Below are 15,753 nucleotides of genomic sequence, written 5' to 3'. Positions count from 1 at the left end.
GAAATAAAAATTTAACATCCACCATGAATTCTCCTCCTTTAACTATGCTAGTAAGGCTTTCATATTTATAGCTGAAGATTAACATGTTCATGGGATAATAAATTACACCGGATCTAATTACTACATCACCAGCAATAGTTTTTCATAGATGCTGACAGGCTTTAAATTGGGATGCGTCCTTTAATTCTACTCTTAACCTTCAGATGAATCTCCCAGGCAGAAGTACGAAGGAAACAGAACAGTGGTCATGATGGGGACACAGTTCTTTCTGTAGACCACCAACCCTATGAAAACAAGATATTGCAAAAGTTCTGGTCCCACTTAAATCTATGGCAGAGTTCTCTTGAAGAGAGAGTGGCGAGGATTTCATCTTTGGTATCAATCCACTGTTGGTCCAAACCCCTGGATGTAAGGTCAAGCATTTGTGTAGGTTTGAGAGATGAGAGTCCAAATGTTGCTGCTGTCTGTTAACCACTGAGGTGAGATGGGAGACAAAGCTGTAGGTAAGAGCTCCACCTCACCTGTTTTGCTCCTCAGGGGAGGTTTCTGTGTACTTGTGAGCCTCCCTGGATCCATTTGTAGTTTTTCAAGCTGCTGCTCCAAAATGACACATCGTCGCCGCTCTTCCTGAAGTCTCTTCTCTGCTTCCAAGACTTTATCACTGCCTTCCTCTATCCTGATATTAAAAAAAAAAAAAAAAAAAAAGGTGGTTCAAAGCTTAGTTATGCTGTAATTATAAAGAATCAGACAGTCTTAGCACTGAATCCTACTTCATGCTGCATAGCTCCCAACAGAGGGAATGGGAGAGTTTTCCATGCATCCAAACTCAGAAATCCCAATGCAGTTCTTCCAGATGACATCCTTTCAATTTGAAAAACAGAATTAACTAACGAGTATAATTATAAATAATAGGTTCATTAATAGAGGCTGCCTAGATCCCTCAACACCGGCCACTTGTGTGAATTTCCTACTCAGATGAGCAGGCAAACTGCAGAGAGCTTTTATTGCAGGGATAAAAAACTGCATTTTTTTTAAACATTGAGAAGGAAATTTGGAAGGAAAACAGTTTATGAAAACACTGCCTAGCATTTAGCTGTTCTGCATCAGTTATGTGCAAGTACAAAAAGAAGCTGGATGTTACTTTTAATAAACTTGGTCATTGGACACCGCTATGGAAGGAAAAAAGTGGAAGAGGAGGCAATGGCTCATCCTGCAATACAATAAGGAAGAGCAAACTACCTCTCTGTTCACCTCCCATAACATCTTAGAAAATTAACTAAACGTGCACTCACAGATGCAGTCAGTGATGCTTCTCCTGGGGGCAGAGTCTGACATCAAATGATGAAGAGGAATTTAAAGCTAGAGAGAATCCTGAATGGACTCAATGTATTGGATGGTGCAGAATAAGAAAACTCCCTTGACCCCATGGATGATAGTGGATTATTCCTTGAATCAAAAGACATGATTAGCCTTATTTCCCTCCCAACTAACATAACTAAAAAAACATTACAACTATAATAAAATTATATCGCTGCATTTAAAAATCTAGCCACAGGCAAGGCTCTGACCTCCTGTGGCAGTGAATTACCATGCTGGTGACAAGCTATGTGAAGTTGTATTTCTCCTCAGTGGTTCTGAATTGATTAAACTATTGTTTGACCAGGTGTTCCCATAGCATCCACATACAACAAACAGTGGAGAAAAATGACAAGACTAGCTGGTTTTGTGAAATTTTACACCAATATGAGTAGCAAACTGAAACCTTGCTCTAGCTTTTCCCCTTCCCAAATAGGGCCCAACGTTACAACCTGCTAACAACACAGGGTGTTCTGACAGTATATTCTGCTCTGCAGTAAACAGCTGTGAAATATAGTCTTACATTCTAAAGCCTGCTGTAGAAAAATCCTACTTGTGTAACTATTCCCAGTGCTCTCCTCTTGGCTTAAGCACTGTATACATCCCTTGAGTTTGTTGACCTACACTCCAACAGTGGAAGGGGAGAGGAGGAATGCCTCCCTTTTTTACATATATTCCTGCTGAAATATAACTGGATGTTATATTATCCTGAGGACTTCCAAGAATTATTGCATACAATCTCACAAAATTTACTTTACCTGCAGGAGCCCGTGATAAATGTGTTATAACTGTGGAGCTGCTGAATCATCAACCTATGGCACATTTTACTTATAACTGTGCATTTCATTGCCTCTGTGTTCTTCATTATCCCATATTCACAATGGCCCCAATTCAGCAATCACTCACACCTCCACCCTTATCTAATTGCATAGCTCTATTAAAGTCACTGGGCTTACAGACATGAACAAAATGATCCCAGTGCATATTTCTAGGACTTATTCCTTAAAAGCACAGGAGATGATATGTTTTTTATAACTGTGTTAAAGGTATTTTTTGGACTGATTGTACAGAACAAAGATTAGATAAGTGAGGAATGATAACTAGTGCAAAATAAAGCAAGCAAGCAAGTAGTTCTTATCATTTTCAAAAACAGAGAAAAAATTATCTTCTTACAAGCTGGAATAGAGGTTTGGGAATGAGATATTATACACTTTCTGACTGGGAAAAAGTCAGTGGCTGAATAGTTTCTAAAGAGCAAAGACTGCTTTGCTTGCCCTCTGAAAGCATAGCTTGATTTTAACCTTGTCTCAAATTGAATTGAATAAGAACAAAAATATCATTTCTATGCTTCAGTTAAACCAGAAGAAATTCATTTAAAAGGTGAAACTTAAAAGAATGTGAAATGCTTCTCAGGCAGAAGTTGGGTTATAATTACAATATTTCTTACTGATGAATAATACTGCTGTGTCAGTAATGCCATACATACACAAATACACCAACTCCAGTTTTATCGAAGTGTAGCGGGCTTGAAGATTACTCCAATTTTTCTGCACTTTAAGAAAATAAATAAATAATAACAAAAAAGAATCATTAACTAAGCAGTGAAATTGAGCAGAAGAATTTAAAAAGCCACTATTTAAGGAATGTATCACACTGGCAGAGCATAGCACAGCGGACAGCATGGCACCGACTCTCACATGTCTCAGCCACTCCTTAAGCACAGCATCCCATAAAGGACACGGGCAGAATCAGTTGCTACCTTTTCTGCAGCACAGCGACCAGTTCCAGGAGCCTGTCTCTCTCCACTTCTGCAGCCTGGCACAGGGCCTTGTGCTCTGTGATCTGCATTTGCAGCACTTTGAAATCCAGGCTGTCGATGCCAGCAAGCCTAAAAGCAGCAGAAGCATAAAAGTGTCTGTTTCCCATTTCACGAATGAAAGAGATGACAGCATTTGAAAAAACATATCAAAATACACTTGTCTGAATACCCAGCCAGAATGCACTGCTAGACTGACTACCTCTCCCCAACATCAATCCCCATACTGCAATATATGGAATATGTGGAAACAAAGCTACTCCTTCACAACAGTGCTCTGCTCTCCCTTCCCATCACCCTTGAAAACAAACTTCCCCTGCCATCAGTTCACAGACTCTCCTCCCGCTGCTGCTGCCAAAGTAAGAGAAGCTTACATGAGGATTCTCCAAAGTGCTACACTAGGCTATTAAATGGCTTGCTATTGATTTTCTCTAACTGAAAGGCTTCAGGCAGCATTAGTAAAATGGCCTTTCTTGTTCCTAATGTGTGATGAAATGAAGGGGCACTTTTTCCACGTATCTCTTTGTTATGCACTTCATTTCTCCTCTTATCTCTCCACACAGGAGTATTTAGGAATATCTCCTTTAGAGCCAAAAGCAGGAGAAACCTTGGTGGTTGAGGATAAAAAATTGAAAAAATGGGGCATAAACTAGCAACTGATTAAAAAAGCAAGACAGCAAGGGGACACTACAGCCTTTGTCAAAACCCTCTAACAGTATCAGACAGATGGTAAAAGAAGCTGCCATTACTAAAACAAGGCAGCTAAAGGCTGCCAGCACCTTGTGGAGTACAACAGGTTCTCTTTCTTGTTTCAGATAAGTTGATACACATACCTTCCAGGTGTGATGTTGCTACTGAGAAGGGAAGGTTTGGTAGCTGCTGATTCTATAAGCATATGGCCCATCTTGGACACTGTGCTAAAAGGAAGAAAGCTTTGTTAAACACTGACCTCTACAGAGGGCAGTCCTCCAAGAACTCCTCTGATTTTCCAATGTCTGTGTTTATTGCTGCCTTGCAGGGGAGAGCCTCCTAGAGTCTCCTAAGGGAGTATCACACAGGCTTTGCACACACCATAATTCAGCTGCTGTCCAACCCCACAACACACTGCAAAAACACCTTGAGTGTTAATGAAGCTCAGTTTTTCATCTCTGTGCTTCTAGAGATACTTTGCTGGCACCTCATGCCAACAGTTTGTACCACAACATTGTAGCATGTGGATGTCAAGAGTAGCCACAGAGCAACTGGTGAGCAGAACCATCAGAACCAACCTAATCCCTGTTCCACAACAAGGTGCAGAACTTTAATTCTTGAGTTCAGCCATCTGAAGGCAATTCCTTGTAGATGTAGCCCATGTTTTCTGGTCTTTAAGCTGCAGCTAACAGAGGAGAAAGCCTTAATATAGCATAACAGCTATCTAGGCTGTGACTGGTTAACCCATCCCAAAACCAAGTGAAGGTTGGTAACGACAGACATGGCCCAGTCTTAAACTGCAGAGTTTTACTTTAACATCTCCAAGGGACTTTAGATCCTATTTATAGCGTTTTTCATTTCATCTTTCTTGATAGGAAAAGATGATTCACTAAAATAAAATGGAATAGATGTTTCATCAGCTTATTAAAGTTAATGGAAAGAGTTAGCCCTGCTGACCGCATTATTAACAGCTCTTGCAGATTCAGACTCCTTTGCTGCCTACCTGACATCAGCCATTGTCTGGCCAGCACTATGTTAGCTACATGCACAAGCAATAATTTATGCATTGCACTTAGGGGCTCCTACAAAGCCTGTACCCAGCCCAGCTTTCATGTTCACCCTCCTGCTTACTATCAGCAGACATTTGAAGTAACTGGCAAAAGAAAAAAATAAGTGGATAGAACACAGATTTGCCCCATGAGAGTACTACATCTGTGCAGTTACGAGTCGGAGAAAAAAGCCAGTTGGGAGTGCAGAACCTTGGAGATGCTACCACTCTGCAAGAGAAACTTTCAATTAAGGATAGTGTTCTAACTCATTTCAGAACACTCCGAAGAGCCTTTTTTAAATTTTGTGGTAATGTTCTACTTAGACATAGGGAGACATCTGGTAATTTTCAAGTCAGTCTTGGTGTCTAAAGTAATGTGGTAGTCTAGCTAAGGTTTCATAAGAGAAATTAGTTGGAACTTTAACATGGTAAAAAGTCTACTCCTTCTGAGAATACCCACTTCAACTCCTCCTTAGCAACAAAGCCAGCATTTTAACAGGAAAGAATACAGCTTGCTCTGGTGTTGTGGTACCTTCACAGAACCAGGCTGAGCCACAGCCTCACCAGTGTGAACAAAAAATCAAACTTACAATTGTATTAAGATGAGCATAACTTACATGGACTTCAGGAAGGCTTTTAAAAGGATGCTTGTTAAGAGTAAACAATGCGGTGTGTTTTCAACATATCTGCAAGGAAACACTACTCAAAGCATCTTTATTGATTTGAGCAATCCACTGGTGATTTACTGTTTACCTAAAATGGAGTTGTGTATTAATTTGCCACCCTATTTTCAGAATGCTGCTCATTAGAAGCCCTGTTTCTCCTAAGAGAGAAGAATCACAGGCACTTAAGCTAACCACATAAACATTATCTGAGCTGGAGAAAGAGAATTAGCTGCACTATCATCATGCCAAATGTAGTAATGTCTGCAAGTCTGTGTATCCTTTTCTGTTCCAGGACAAATATCCAAGAGACAATGTGATTACAGATTCCCATATACCGTAAACAGCCTGCCACAACCACTGGCACACAGCACTAGTGGCCTGATAAAGTTGTCTGGGAAAACCATGCTTCTGAATAACTCACAGCAGTTTTAAAGACTGACATTAGGGTCTTCTTACCGAGCAGATGCAGTCCTTCCAACCTGATCACTGGCTGATGTCAGGGGCTTAAGCCCAGAAAAACGTAGATCTTCTGAGTGTGCACAGGGTGGTGTAAAAACAGCTCCTGAATTGTCCCCTTGATGGGCAGATTTCTTCTGTTAATGTTGGAGCAGGTTACAAAAACAATTACACAGTTCAAAGAAAAAGAGCTGCATCAGTCTGATCAGCAGATCACGATTATTGCTAGAAGCATGCCAGAACTTTTAATAAACAGGATCTGCTCAGAAACTTTTATTTAGTTTCTAATCATCGCAGAACATAAACAAAGCAAATGTCAGAAAGAAGTGCAGTTTCATGTAAAATCATAGGGTATACACATGTCACTAGAGAACCTACAGTGCAGCACCACCACTGCCAGTATGGTTGGTTTGTGTCCCTGTCATAAGATTTATCTTGGATTCAACACTCTAGCCCCCATTTCCAAGGTATTTAACAGATTCATAACATCACCATAACCCTACAAGGATTTTATATCTATGGGAACTGGATATCTACTCTTAACAAAACCAGACCACAGAAGAAGCCTTTGATATGTTAGTGGACTGCCTGTCAATTTCTATGCCTGTGTTCTAGCAATAGTACCATCTTGTTGAAGGCATTTCAATCTACTAGCCCATTAGCAGCCAATCCTGATTCTGGGCATGATGGCAAACTGCTGATGCTGGCAACTGCATTTGTCTGCCTGCATCCTTCAGCAGTCAAGGATGAAATCCCTACTGTGGCCCCATCTCTGCTGTCAGGTGTACCACATCCTGTATGTGGAGCCACATGCTGATGGCATTAATATCCCTATGTTTTCTGATGTTTAAACAAGTTGTGTACAAACAAGAAAGAAAATTAGAGTTACAAGAGAGAATTCCTGCATTGTCATTCCAACAGATGGGACTGTCAGTAAGGCAGGTCCCATCATGGTTAACATCAGAGAAGGAAGTGGAAAAGCAGATCTGAAATGATTACAAGTATGCTTTTCTAGTTCATTTCTTCTGACTACCTGAAGTGCGAGTTGCCCAATCTCCTCTTCCAGCTCTTTAACCTTTGCTTCTCGTTCAGCCACCATCTGCCTGAGCTGCTCTACAAGGCAATTTTGTCTCTGAGCCTCATTGTTCAAGTGCTGTCCTAGCAGCTGCTGGGATTCTTTGTTCTTTTCATCCTGCTGGCTCAGGTGCTTTAAGATTTCCTGCATTTGTTTCTGCTGGCTCTGATAAAATAGAAATAATGAGTGAAATATACATTTTTGTACACAATGATTAGTAAGACTCTGTGCATGGTTTAGATCCTCCAAGAAAAATATGCATTTATGAGTGCTAGGGCAAGTCACTGCCCTATCAAACTCATTCTCTGGTGTAAGCAAATTGATGTCACTATCTACTCCTAGAATTTGGTCCATTATGTTTTAAGTATGAGGTTATCTTGTCTTCTCCCAGCAGATAACCATTAAAAGAATTGCACAGCACATCTGCTTGCAATGTCCAGATGTGTTCTGCTGGGTAATGACAGTCTGTCCTCATTGGTCATATCAAGGCTTTAGCACCAGGATGGTTCAAATTAGAAAGATCCAAGCAACTGAGAGAAACAGCTCTGCAAGAGCATGACAGTGGGCATATATTTCAGCACAACTCTACCTTGAGTCCCCATTTAGCACTTCTAATTTTGAAGGTACTACATCCTCTTAGCTTCAGCTACTGCAACCAGATGTGCCTACAGTCCAGTACTCATGGTGAACCAGGACAGGTTCATGTGTTTTGGGCTGTGTAACACAGCAAATTAAAGTGCAAGACTGCAGGTATTCTCAGAGAAAAACAAAAAAAAAGTAAAAACAAGTCTGAGATCAAAATAGAAAACACAGTCCAGCTTTTTGAGTCAGACACGAAGCTCTTCCTCTAACTACTCAACTTCCCTATTTCCATCATTCTGCAAACTGTTTCTATACAATGCTTACAGCTTAGAGCCATTCGATTCCAGCTGTAACTCCTGGTGCTGTTCTGCAGCCTTCACATAACCTGACCTAAAATGTAGAAGGGCTTTAGCTAACTGTGAAACCTCTGGCCATCACAGCATGATCCATCAGTTCCCGTATACTCTAAGGTTGTGTCACTGTGTCTTTAAATGACTTCACATTTCATCATTTATAGAAAGAGGGCTGACTGCAAGGGCAGTACCAGTAAGGCATCTATGAGCTCATCATCGTGTTTTCCTTTCTCCAGCAGGGTTATGATCTGTCCCTTCAAGGTTTTCACTTCGCTGCACAGCACTTTGTTCCTGGCTTTTGTTGCATCGAGGTTTTTTTTCACTTCCTCATGATTTGTTTTGAGAGCATCATGTTCCACAGTGAGTTTCTGCAGTGATGCAAACACATCAGAAGAAATGACAGTTATAGCCTGTCACCAAGCCCTGCATACTTTGGTGAGCAAAAGGAGTCGCATGTTGCCTGGAAGAACTGGAAGAAAAAAGGCAATGACATATCATATCCTTCCTAAATAGGTAGAAATTATAAATAGTACTGCTCACTGTCTGTTTGCCACCATCAAAAAAAGATCAGTCTGATCAGAAATACAACTAGACAAGGTTGATTCCGTATGTCAGAACGCACACAATAATTTTGTGTTACAGTGTAGTTCTGTATGCTCCTGCTCTTTTATTTGCCTCATTATCCTCCACGGGGATACTTTCTTACTTCCAGATACAGGCTGATAATTTCACAGTGCCTACTAGAAGCAGTGCCTGCCATATGCTGTTTCCTGAGCCATATCTTCACCTGGTTGAAACTGGTCAGAAAGCACTCTAATAGTCTTGTAGTAATGGACAAGTACAAGGAATCTGGGGGAGTGAAGCCTGAAACACAAAGGCAGAGTGAAGCCATGCAAATTACAGTTATCAAGAGAAACTCTCCCTGTGCTGCATGCCCGTGGCTATAAACCTTTTTCATTCTCACAGCTGAGAATGAAAGGTGTGTATTACCCCACTGCTCATTCTACTGCACAGTTAAATTGTGGTGGCAACTAATGAAGAACTGGAATGGTGTCAGGTGGCTTTTAGAGAAGTGAATGCAGGAAAAGAGCTTACAGAAATGTACTTTGCTAGCCTGTACATGTACAGGCTATACCACACCCCCTGAGTTTCTTGTGGACACAGAAGTTTGTATCCTTTCCATTTTAGGGTTTACAACACGTGCTATTAGCTGTAGCCTCTCTCACTCCATAAACACTGGATGCCTTTTTATCTTTGTAGCAACTAAACACAATAGATGGAGGGTACGAGCCATTTTCAAAATGCTTCTTGAAATGAGTCTGGTTTAATTCTCAGCTTTATTCTATTCAAATGTAGGAGCCCATCACCATAAAGATACATGAGGTGTGAGGGGCATGCTTGTATTTAACACTTCATAAAGAACGCACACCTGGTCATAAGGAGAAAGAGATCCTACAAAAATTGGATGCAGATGCAGCAGGGATTCTTCCTACATGTGACTACAGTGCAAAGTCTGTGTCAGCTGCACTGCATCCCTGTTCCTCCCTCCTACTGCCTAATGTCATATACCAGGCCTAGTTGTCAAGTGGCCACATTTCAGGCCAAGTAGTGCACCTGACATGTGAATCATGAAGCAGAGAGAAGACCTAATCATGTACTGAATGTTTTGCCTGGCCACACAAGAGTGCAGTGCAGAAAACAAGCATGGGAATCTTATGCACAGACTGTGAAGCATGACAGAACTTCCTCAAGCAGATCAGGTGGGCTTCCAAAATGGTCTCCAGCCAGGATATATAACATATACCCTGAAGGTAAGGCAGGATATTACACTAAATATCCCAGTGAGACTCAGATCAGCTCATAGGATTTTACCTCCAAGGCTTCTTTCCTTTCTTTTTCCAAACTGCGAATTTTCAGCAAGTTCTTCTCTTGGGCTGACAACTTCCTCAGGTCGGTAAGAGCCAGCAGCTCCTCATCCATTTCACTCAGTAATGTTCTGCTCTTGTTTTGACCCAACTGATTCTCCAGCTCTCTAACCTAGGGGACAGTATAGAGGCCAAGCACCAAAAAGCACATAAATAAAGGGAGCTCAAACCGCAGCATCTTATCATTTACTTCTTGACATTGTCACGGCTAACAGACACAGAGCAGTGAGTGTTTGAAAAAAAACACATTTGTTAGTTGCTAACAAACATGTGGTTGCCCAGGGCACCTGTGCAGGGAGGAGATATGACACAAGGTACCTAGCCTTGTTTGAGCTGTTCTGGGATGCTGGAGACACATAGGGTGCAGGATCTATAGGACATCCATACTCCTCTGGAGCAATGACCAAAGGGATACCCTGTGGCATCCCAGCTAGCATGAGACATCTGTGTGGGCAGCTGAACTCAACTGCTGCATCTCAGCTATTCACTGCAGGTTTATTTTATAGTCAGGAGAAGGAAGAGGGCACTGCTACAGTACATCTATTCTGCTCTTTTTTGGAGGTGTCTTCTGAGATAAGATGCACCCTGTTGATCTATTGACTGTAATTACTGACAAAAAAGGGGCCTGTGGAGTCTGCTTAGACAGAAATTTCTGCAGTAGAGCACAGTGCCTAATGTACAGAGTTCAGATGAATCTCAGACAAGGGGTCTAATGAAAGGAAAATGTAATTTGCCTGTGAGAATACAGAGATTAACAATTTCAGTCAATAAGAGTGCAGAAATCACTGTTCATTGGCATATAATTCAATATCAGAAAAATAGGAAGACTGTGTTTCAAATTACATGAGAGAAGTTTTATGTAAGACACTGACAAACTGTCTCTCTGTCCTAATCTGACATTTTAGCTACACTGTGCTCTTTAGAGTTAAAGACTTTACTTTTCCTGGGAGAAAACAACTTGAAAATCTTATCTGGCCTCAATTCTGCCCATGTGACTTCAAGCACTGAACAAAGATGTGCAAGTCAGAGCACAGATACAGACAAGGCTCCTTCTGTACTCAGTGGGGAGAGGCACCTTCACAACACCTTGGGATTTTAACTAAGCTGCCACAGCTCTCCAAGGTCACCAAACTCTCTCTTCCAAAACAGACACTACCTAGATAAATACTGGGGTTTGCATGGTTGCAGTAGACTAATTAAAATACTCTCTAGGAATTCTGAAAGATTGCACACATCGATACATATTTAAAATTTAACACATCACCACAATACGCATGCACACATGTGCACTAAAATAACATTCCAGAAGTTACCATGAAGCTTTTTGAACAACTGCTTTCCTCAACACAGAAAAGACTGATTATTTATTTGCAGTAAATACTTTGAACTGGGATACATAAGCAGGTATAGATGTTAAGAATGACTTAAAAAACTAACAGTTTACCTCAGACATCTTTCCTACAGAGAGCATCCCAGCACCCAGCTTGCAGAGCTCTATGCAAGGTCTTAACTCACCTTGCTTTGGAGAACAAGAATTTGCTGGGCTCGTCCACGCCAGCTGCCAGAATTGGTCAAGAGACTTTGGATATTCACATCCTCACCAACTTCATTTGCTAAGAGCTACAAAGAAGGGATTAACATTAGCAAAAAGACTAGGCTGAAACACATGCTAGGGAGAGAGGAGCAAAAGCCACTCTCTCTAGTGGTACACACAAAATACTGTATATATATACACAACTATAGCCTTTATTACCTGTACCTGATGTCCAGTACCCCATGTGATAGAAGCTCTTTCAAATCATTATCATCATACAGATTGTTGCTGCTTAGGAGGGTCTGACTAACAAAACTGGCTTTATTTGTTAAGGTAGATATTTTGATATTTCAATGTTGGGGTATTAGTCTTTGAATATATATATATTTTTAATGAGTCCGTATTTTGCTGCCTGCCTATTGAGAGTGCCAAACTGGACCATCTAGCTCTATCTAGTTGGGTGTTGTAAACAGTACCCACTACTCCTGACATCTAATATAGTTAGCATAATAGACATCATGAATCAAACTGCCACAATATGAAAACAGCCTAATCATGTTATCACTCCCCTTCTATATCCTCTTTTGCACTGTCTTGAGAACATCTGCCACCAGCACTGCACAGCCACCAGGATGTGGTGACCCCTGTTACAGAACAAACAAGCCAGCTGTTGGCATTCTGATAAGGATGCTCTCAAAGCAACAGCACTGAGTTGCCCAGAGATGGTGACAGTTGTTAAGAATCAGGGAAGCGTAACATGAGATACTGACTACAAAATCAAGCGGCTGCAAGTGCTAAGTGGGACTCAGAACTGAAGTGCTGCTGGATGGCAAAACCTGTGCCCTCCTCAATGGTCAGTGATGCCTCCACCAGTGCCTTCCTCCTCCAAGGTCTGAGTGAGTGGTTTGTGTTCCTTCAGGTGAATTCAGAGTCTAGACTATAGACTACCACACGCTGATTAGTAGGAATTTGATCTACAGAGGATCCAGGTGATAAAAAATTCTAGGTGACTAAAAATTCTAAATAATAAGAAAGCAACAATACTAAAAAAAATGATGTAACAATAAACTATGATGGTTGCTAAGATTTTTATGCAATAATACAGCTCTAATTATAACCACTAACTTGCAGGCACTCCTTATTCTACCAATGATCTCTAAAGGAACCTGCTTGTTCCCCTAAAACCAGGAGAAAGATGTCAAACTGTGCTACCTCTTTAAGAAGAGCATTTCAAATTAATCACCAAGATTTACTAAGCATTACTAACAGTTTTCAAAGTATTTAATTATTTTATATATGATCTATAACTAGAACTAAGCAGGAACAGAATAGAGATCTTGCCTTAATACACACCCCTGCAATCAGGCATTAAGCCAATCTCTCTCACACAATTCTGAAAGAGCCACATTAACATGAGCTAAAGTTAGTATGATGAGCATTTAAATTATTTATAAAAAGGTCAGCAGAGTTCTATTTTTAGAACCATATTCTCTACTCTGATCTGCATTGCAGGTCTCTTACGCAAAGTAATGAAACTGAAGGAAGCAGAGTACAGAGTAAAGCATTAAAATCCATCATGAATCAAAAAGGAAAAGGTTACTCTGGATGTCACTCCACCAAGCTAAAGCATGTTTAAAGGTGCTTTAGTTCAAGTATGTTCTTTAATCTCATTAATGTTCATGGGACTGAAACCTACATCAAAAGTAAATACATAATTAAATGCTTTGGAAAAGAGGAATGGATCTGAATGCATGCTTCAGGTCAGTCAAAACCTATTTTGCTGGACTGAAACATTCAAACCTTCAAGTACCTCTACCAATGATATGAGCAGAAATAATGGAAACATTCATCCACCTCATGGTGGATGCATCTCCAATGCAACCACTACATCTCTGGTCTCTTATACTCTCAGAGCTCACTGGAATCATGGAGGCTAAAGAAAGCTCCAAGAAAAAGAAGCCATCTTCTGATTTCACGAGTGAGATCGTGCCCAGGATCCCAGCCACAGACTTTGTCCTGGAACAGTACCTTTTGGGTCATCTTCAGTTCCTGCTTTGCAGATTGCAGCTGGTTACGATACTCCAGCACTTTGAAGTTGGCTGTAGTTAATTTTTCTTGCAATGCTTTCACCTCTGGACTTTCAGCCTTTGAAGAAAAGAATGGATTTGGTAAGAACAGAATCTGCAGTGAAAAACTGAAGTTATTATGATCCACAGATCCAACAGAATCTCTTTTTTCCATTCCCTACTTTCTAGGGTACAGAGGAAGTGAAAACAGAGCAATCTGGCTACAGAATTAGTGATGGGGACACATCCCTGTCATAAGAGAAGAAATGCACAACAGCAAAAAACTAAATATCAGCTATTACTTCTGATCTGATTTCCTTTCCACAGGTACAATTCATACCAAGTTTTCTTCCGTCTTCTTCAGAGCTGATTGCTTGATTCCTGCATCACTGCCACCAAGAGAATGTATTTTTTCCACAGCTGTCTGTAGCTGGAAAAAAAAATGCACTATTATAAAGCAAATACAGTGAGGAGAACACCTTCATTGAAGATTAACTGGTAAATAATATAACAGCAATTTTATTGACCCTCTAAAAAAAAAAAAAAAAGAGACCTTATTTCCCCCTTGTTTTTAAATATAACCAGTAGAAAACCCTTGTCCTGAAATGCTTCCCAAATAAGCCGGTAGTATTTTATTGTGGAACAACTTCAGTGTTTTCTGGGGAATTTTATCATCAGAGGTTCATAAAATAAGTATTTATATATATCAGTGAATGCCCAGTTCAGTGCAGATCAGGATGATGTTGTTGCCAGTTTACTCACTTTTCAAGAAAATCAGGACATTCCATAAAAAGCACATAACTCTGTCCAACAGAGGAATTTAAAAGGAGACATGACAACCTAATGCCCTACATCTGTGATTTAGTAATGATGTCAACACCCATTTTCTTTAGCTAGTATAGCTTTAAAATAGTATTTCTCAATGCATAAAGCATATGTCTGCTACTGCTTGCACACAGAATGAGAAGGCAAAGGCACTGTCATCCCCCCTCCGAATCATGTATTTTTTTATTGAGACTGTAAAGACTTCTTATAGGACCAGAATGCAGTTTGGAGCATAAAAGTTTGGGAAATGTTGCTTTAAGGGGCTGAGATTTCATTCTTTGAGGTGGGAAGAAAATCTTGATAATTTGCCTGAATAAAAGAAAGCTCTGAGGAATAGCTTCCTTATTACAGCCATATGTGGAGAGAGTGCCATTCAGAGCCACTTGAGCCTTTCTTTGCAAAGAAATCCAAGCTTAGGGCACCCTTCTGTCCAGTTCATAAACTTTTAGCTGGTGGCAGCTACTAGGTCAAATTCTAATCATGTTTTCTGCAAAGACCCATTTATAATCTTTGTTTATAAGTACCACTCTTTGCTAAGCAATTGCTCAATGACCACACCATGCATTTTGTTTGTGGGAACACATTCATCTTAAAACACTCATGATTTCCATATTTTTCAGTTCTCATGCAAGCAAAGAGCTAACTATAAAATAACAGTGTTTTCCACTCCTGTGGTAGTGATGTATTTATAAGGTACCTTCAGTATAATTCATTTCAGACATGGCTTACTGGGAACTATTGGTGATAGGCAGACAGTTGGACTGGGTGATGTTGGAGTCTTTTCCAACCTTGGTGATTTTATGATTTCACTGAGTTTAAGCCATCTAGCAGCAGGCATATGGGATGAGATTCAACACAAAAATTAATGCTTTTCCTGCTCTCACTGTGAATGTCTATGTTTATAATTCACGGAATCTAGTCAATACAATCATGGAAGTCTACTCTTCAGCCAGGTCTACATTAGGGCAAGTGGATGCATGAATTGAGGGCTCTGTTTTTGCCCACATACAGCTGTCTCGCCCTGTTTGAAGTATCCTACACCTATAATACCCAGACTACCAGTCCTGTCACATCTAACAGCCCTGTATGGGTGTCTGAGAGGTGAAGCAGTGCCTCAAATGATGCTTTTTTGCCTATGAGCAGAGAACTGAAATGTACTTTAGTTGTCTTGGTTCTTTCTATCATCAGTGGAAAAAGATGAGTGCAAATCATCAGCTTAGCTTCAAATTACTAAATAGATGTAAATCTGCACGGGTTCCTATCTGTGGTAGCTTTTCTTGCACATCACTCAACATTTCATAGAACCATAGAATGGCCTGGGTTGCAAAGGAGCACAATGCTCATCCAGTTCCAACCCCCTGC

General features: G+C 40.5%; 1 protein-coding gene across 2 annotated transcripts in view; it reads right to left on the bottom strand.

Annotated features, from left to right (window-relative positions):
• Window positions 1–15,753, bottom strand: part of CCDC13 (coiled-coil domain containing 13) — a 29,679-nt gene that overhangs the window by 4,419 nt on the left and 9,507 nt on the right. For both annotated transcript variants that reach the window (XM_031607897.2, XM_031607896.2), the window contains 10 exons: window positions 13,907–13,996; window positions 13,529–13,645; window positions 11,482–11,586; window positions 9,914–10,078; window positions 8,233–8,409; window positions 7,065–7,271; window positions 6,032–6,168; window positions 4,006–4,089; window positions 3,116–3,244; window positions 522–676 (listed from right to left, as the gene is read on the bottom strand). In XM_031607897.2, the coding sequence (XP_031463757.2) occupies window positions 522–676; window positions 3,116–3,244; window positions 4,006–4,089; window positions 6,032–6,168; window positions 7,065–7,271; window positions 8,233–8,409; window positions 9,914–10,078; window positions 11,482–11,586; window positions 13,529–13,645; window positions 13,907–13,996 (1,366 nt within the window). The remainder of the gene's footprint in view (window positions 1–521; window positions 677–3,115; window positions 3,245–4,005; window positions 4,090–6,031; window positions 6,169–7,064; window positions 7,272–8,232; window positions 8,410–9,913; window positions 10,079–11,481; window positions 11,587–13,528; window positions 13,646–13,906; window positions 13,997–15,753) is intronic.

This window comes from Phasianus colchicus, chromosome 6, assembly GCF_987193195.1.
Source record: "Phasianus colchicus chromosome 6, bPhaCol1.hap1.1, whole genome shotgun sequence".
Classification (NCBI taxonomy): domain Eukaryota; kingdom Metazoa; phylum Chordata; class Aves; order Galliformes; family Phasianidae; genus Phasianus; species Phasianus colchicus.
This window is presented reverse-complemented; position numbering and strand designations above follow the sequence as displayed.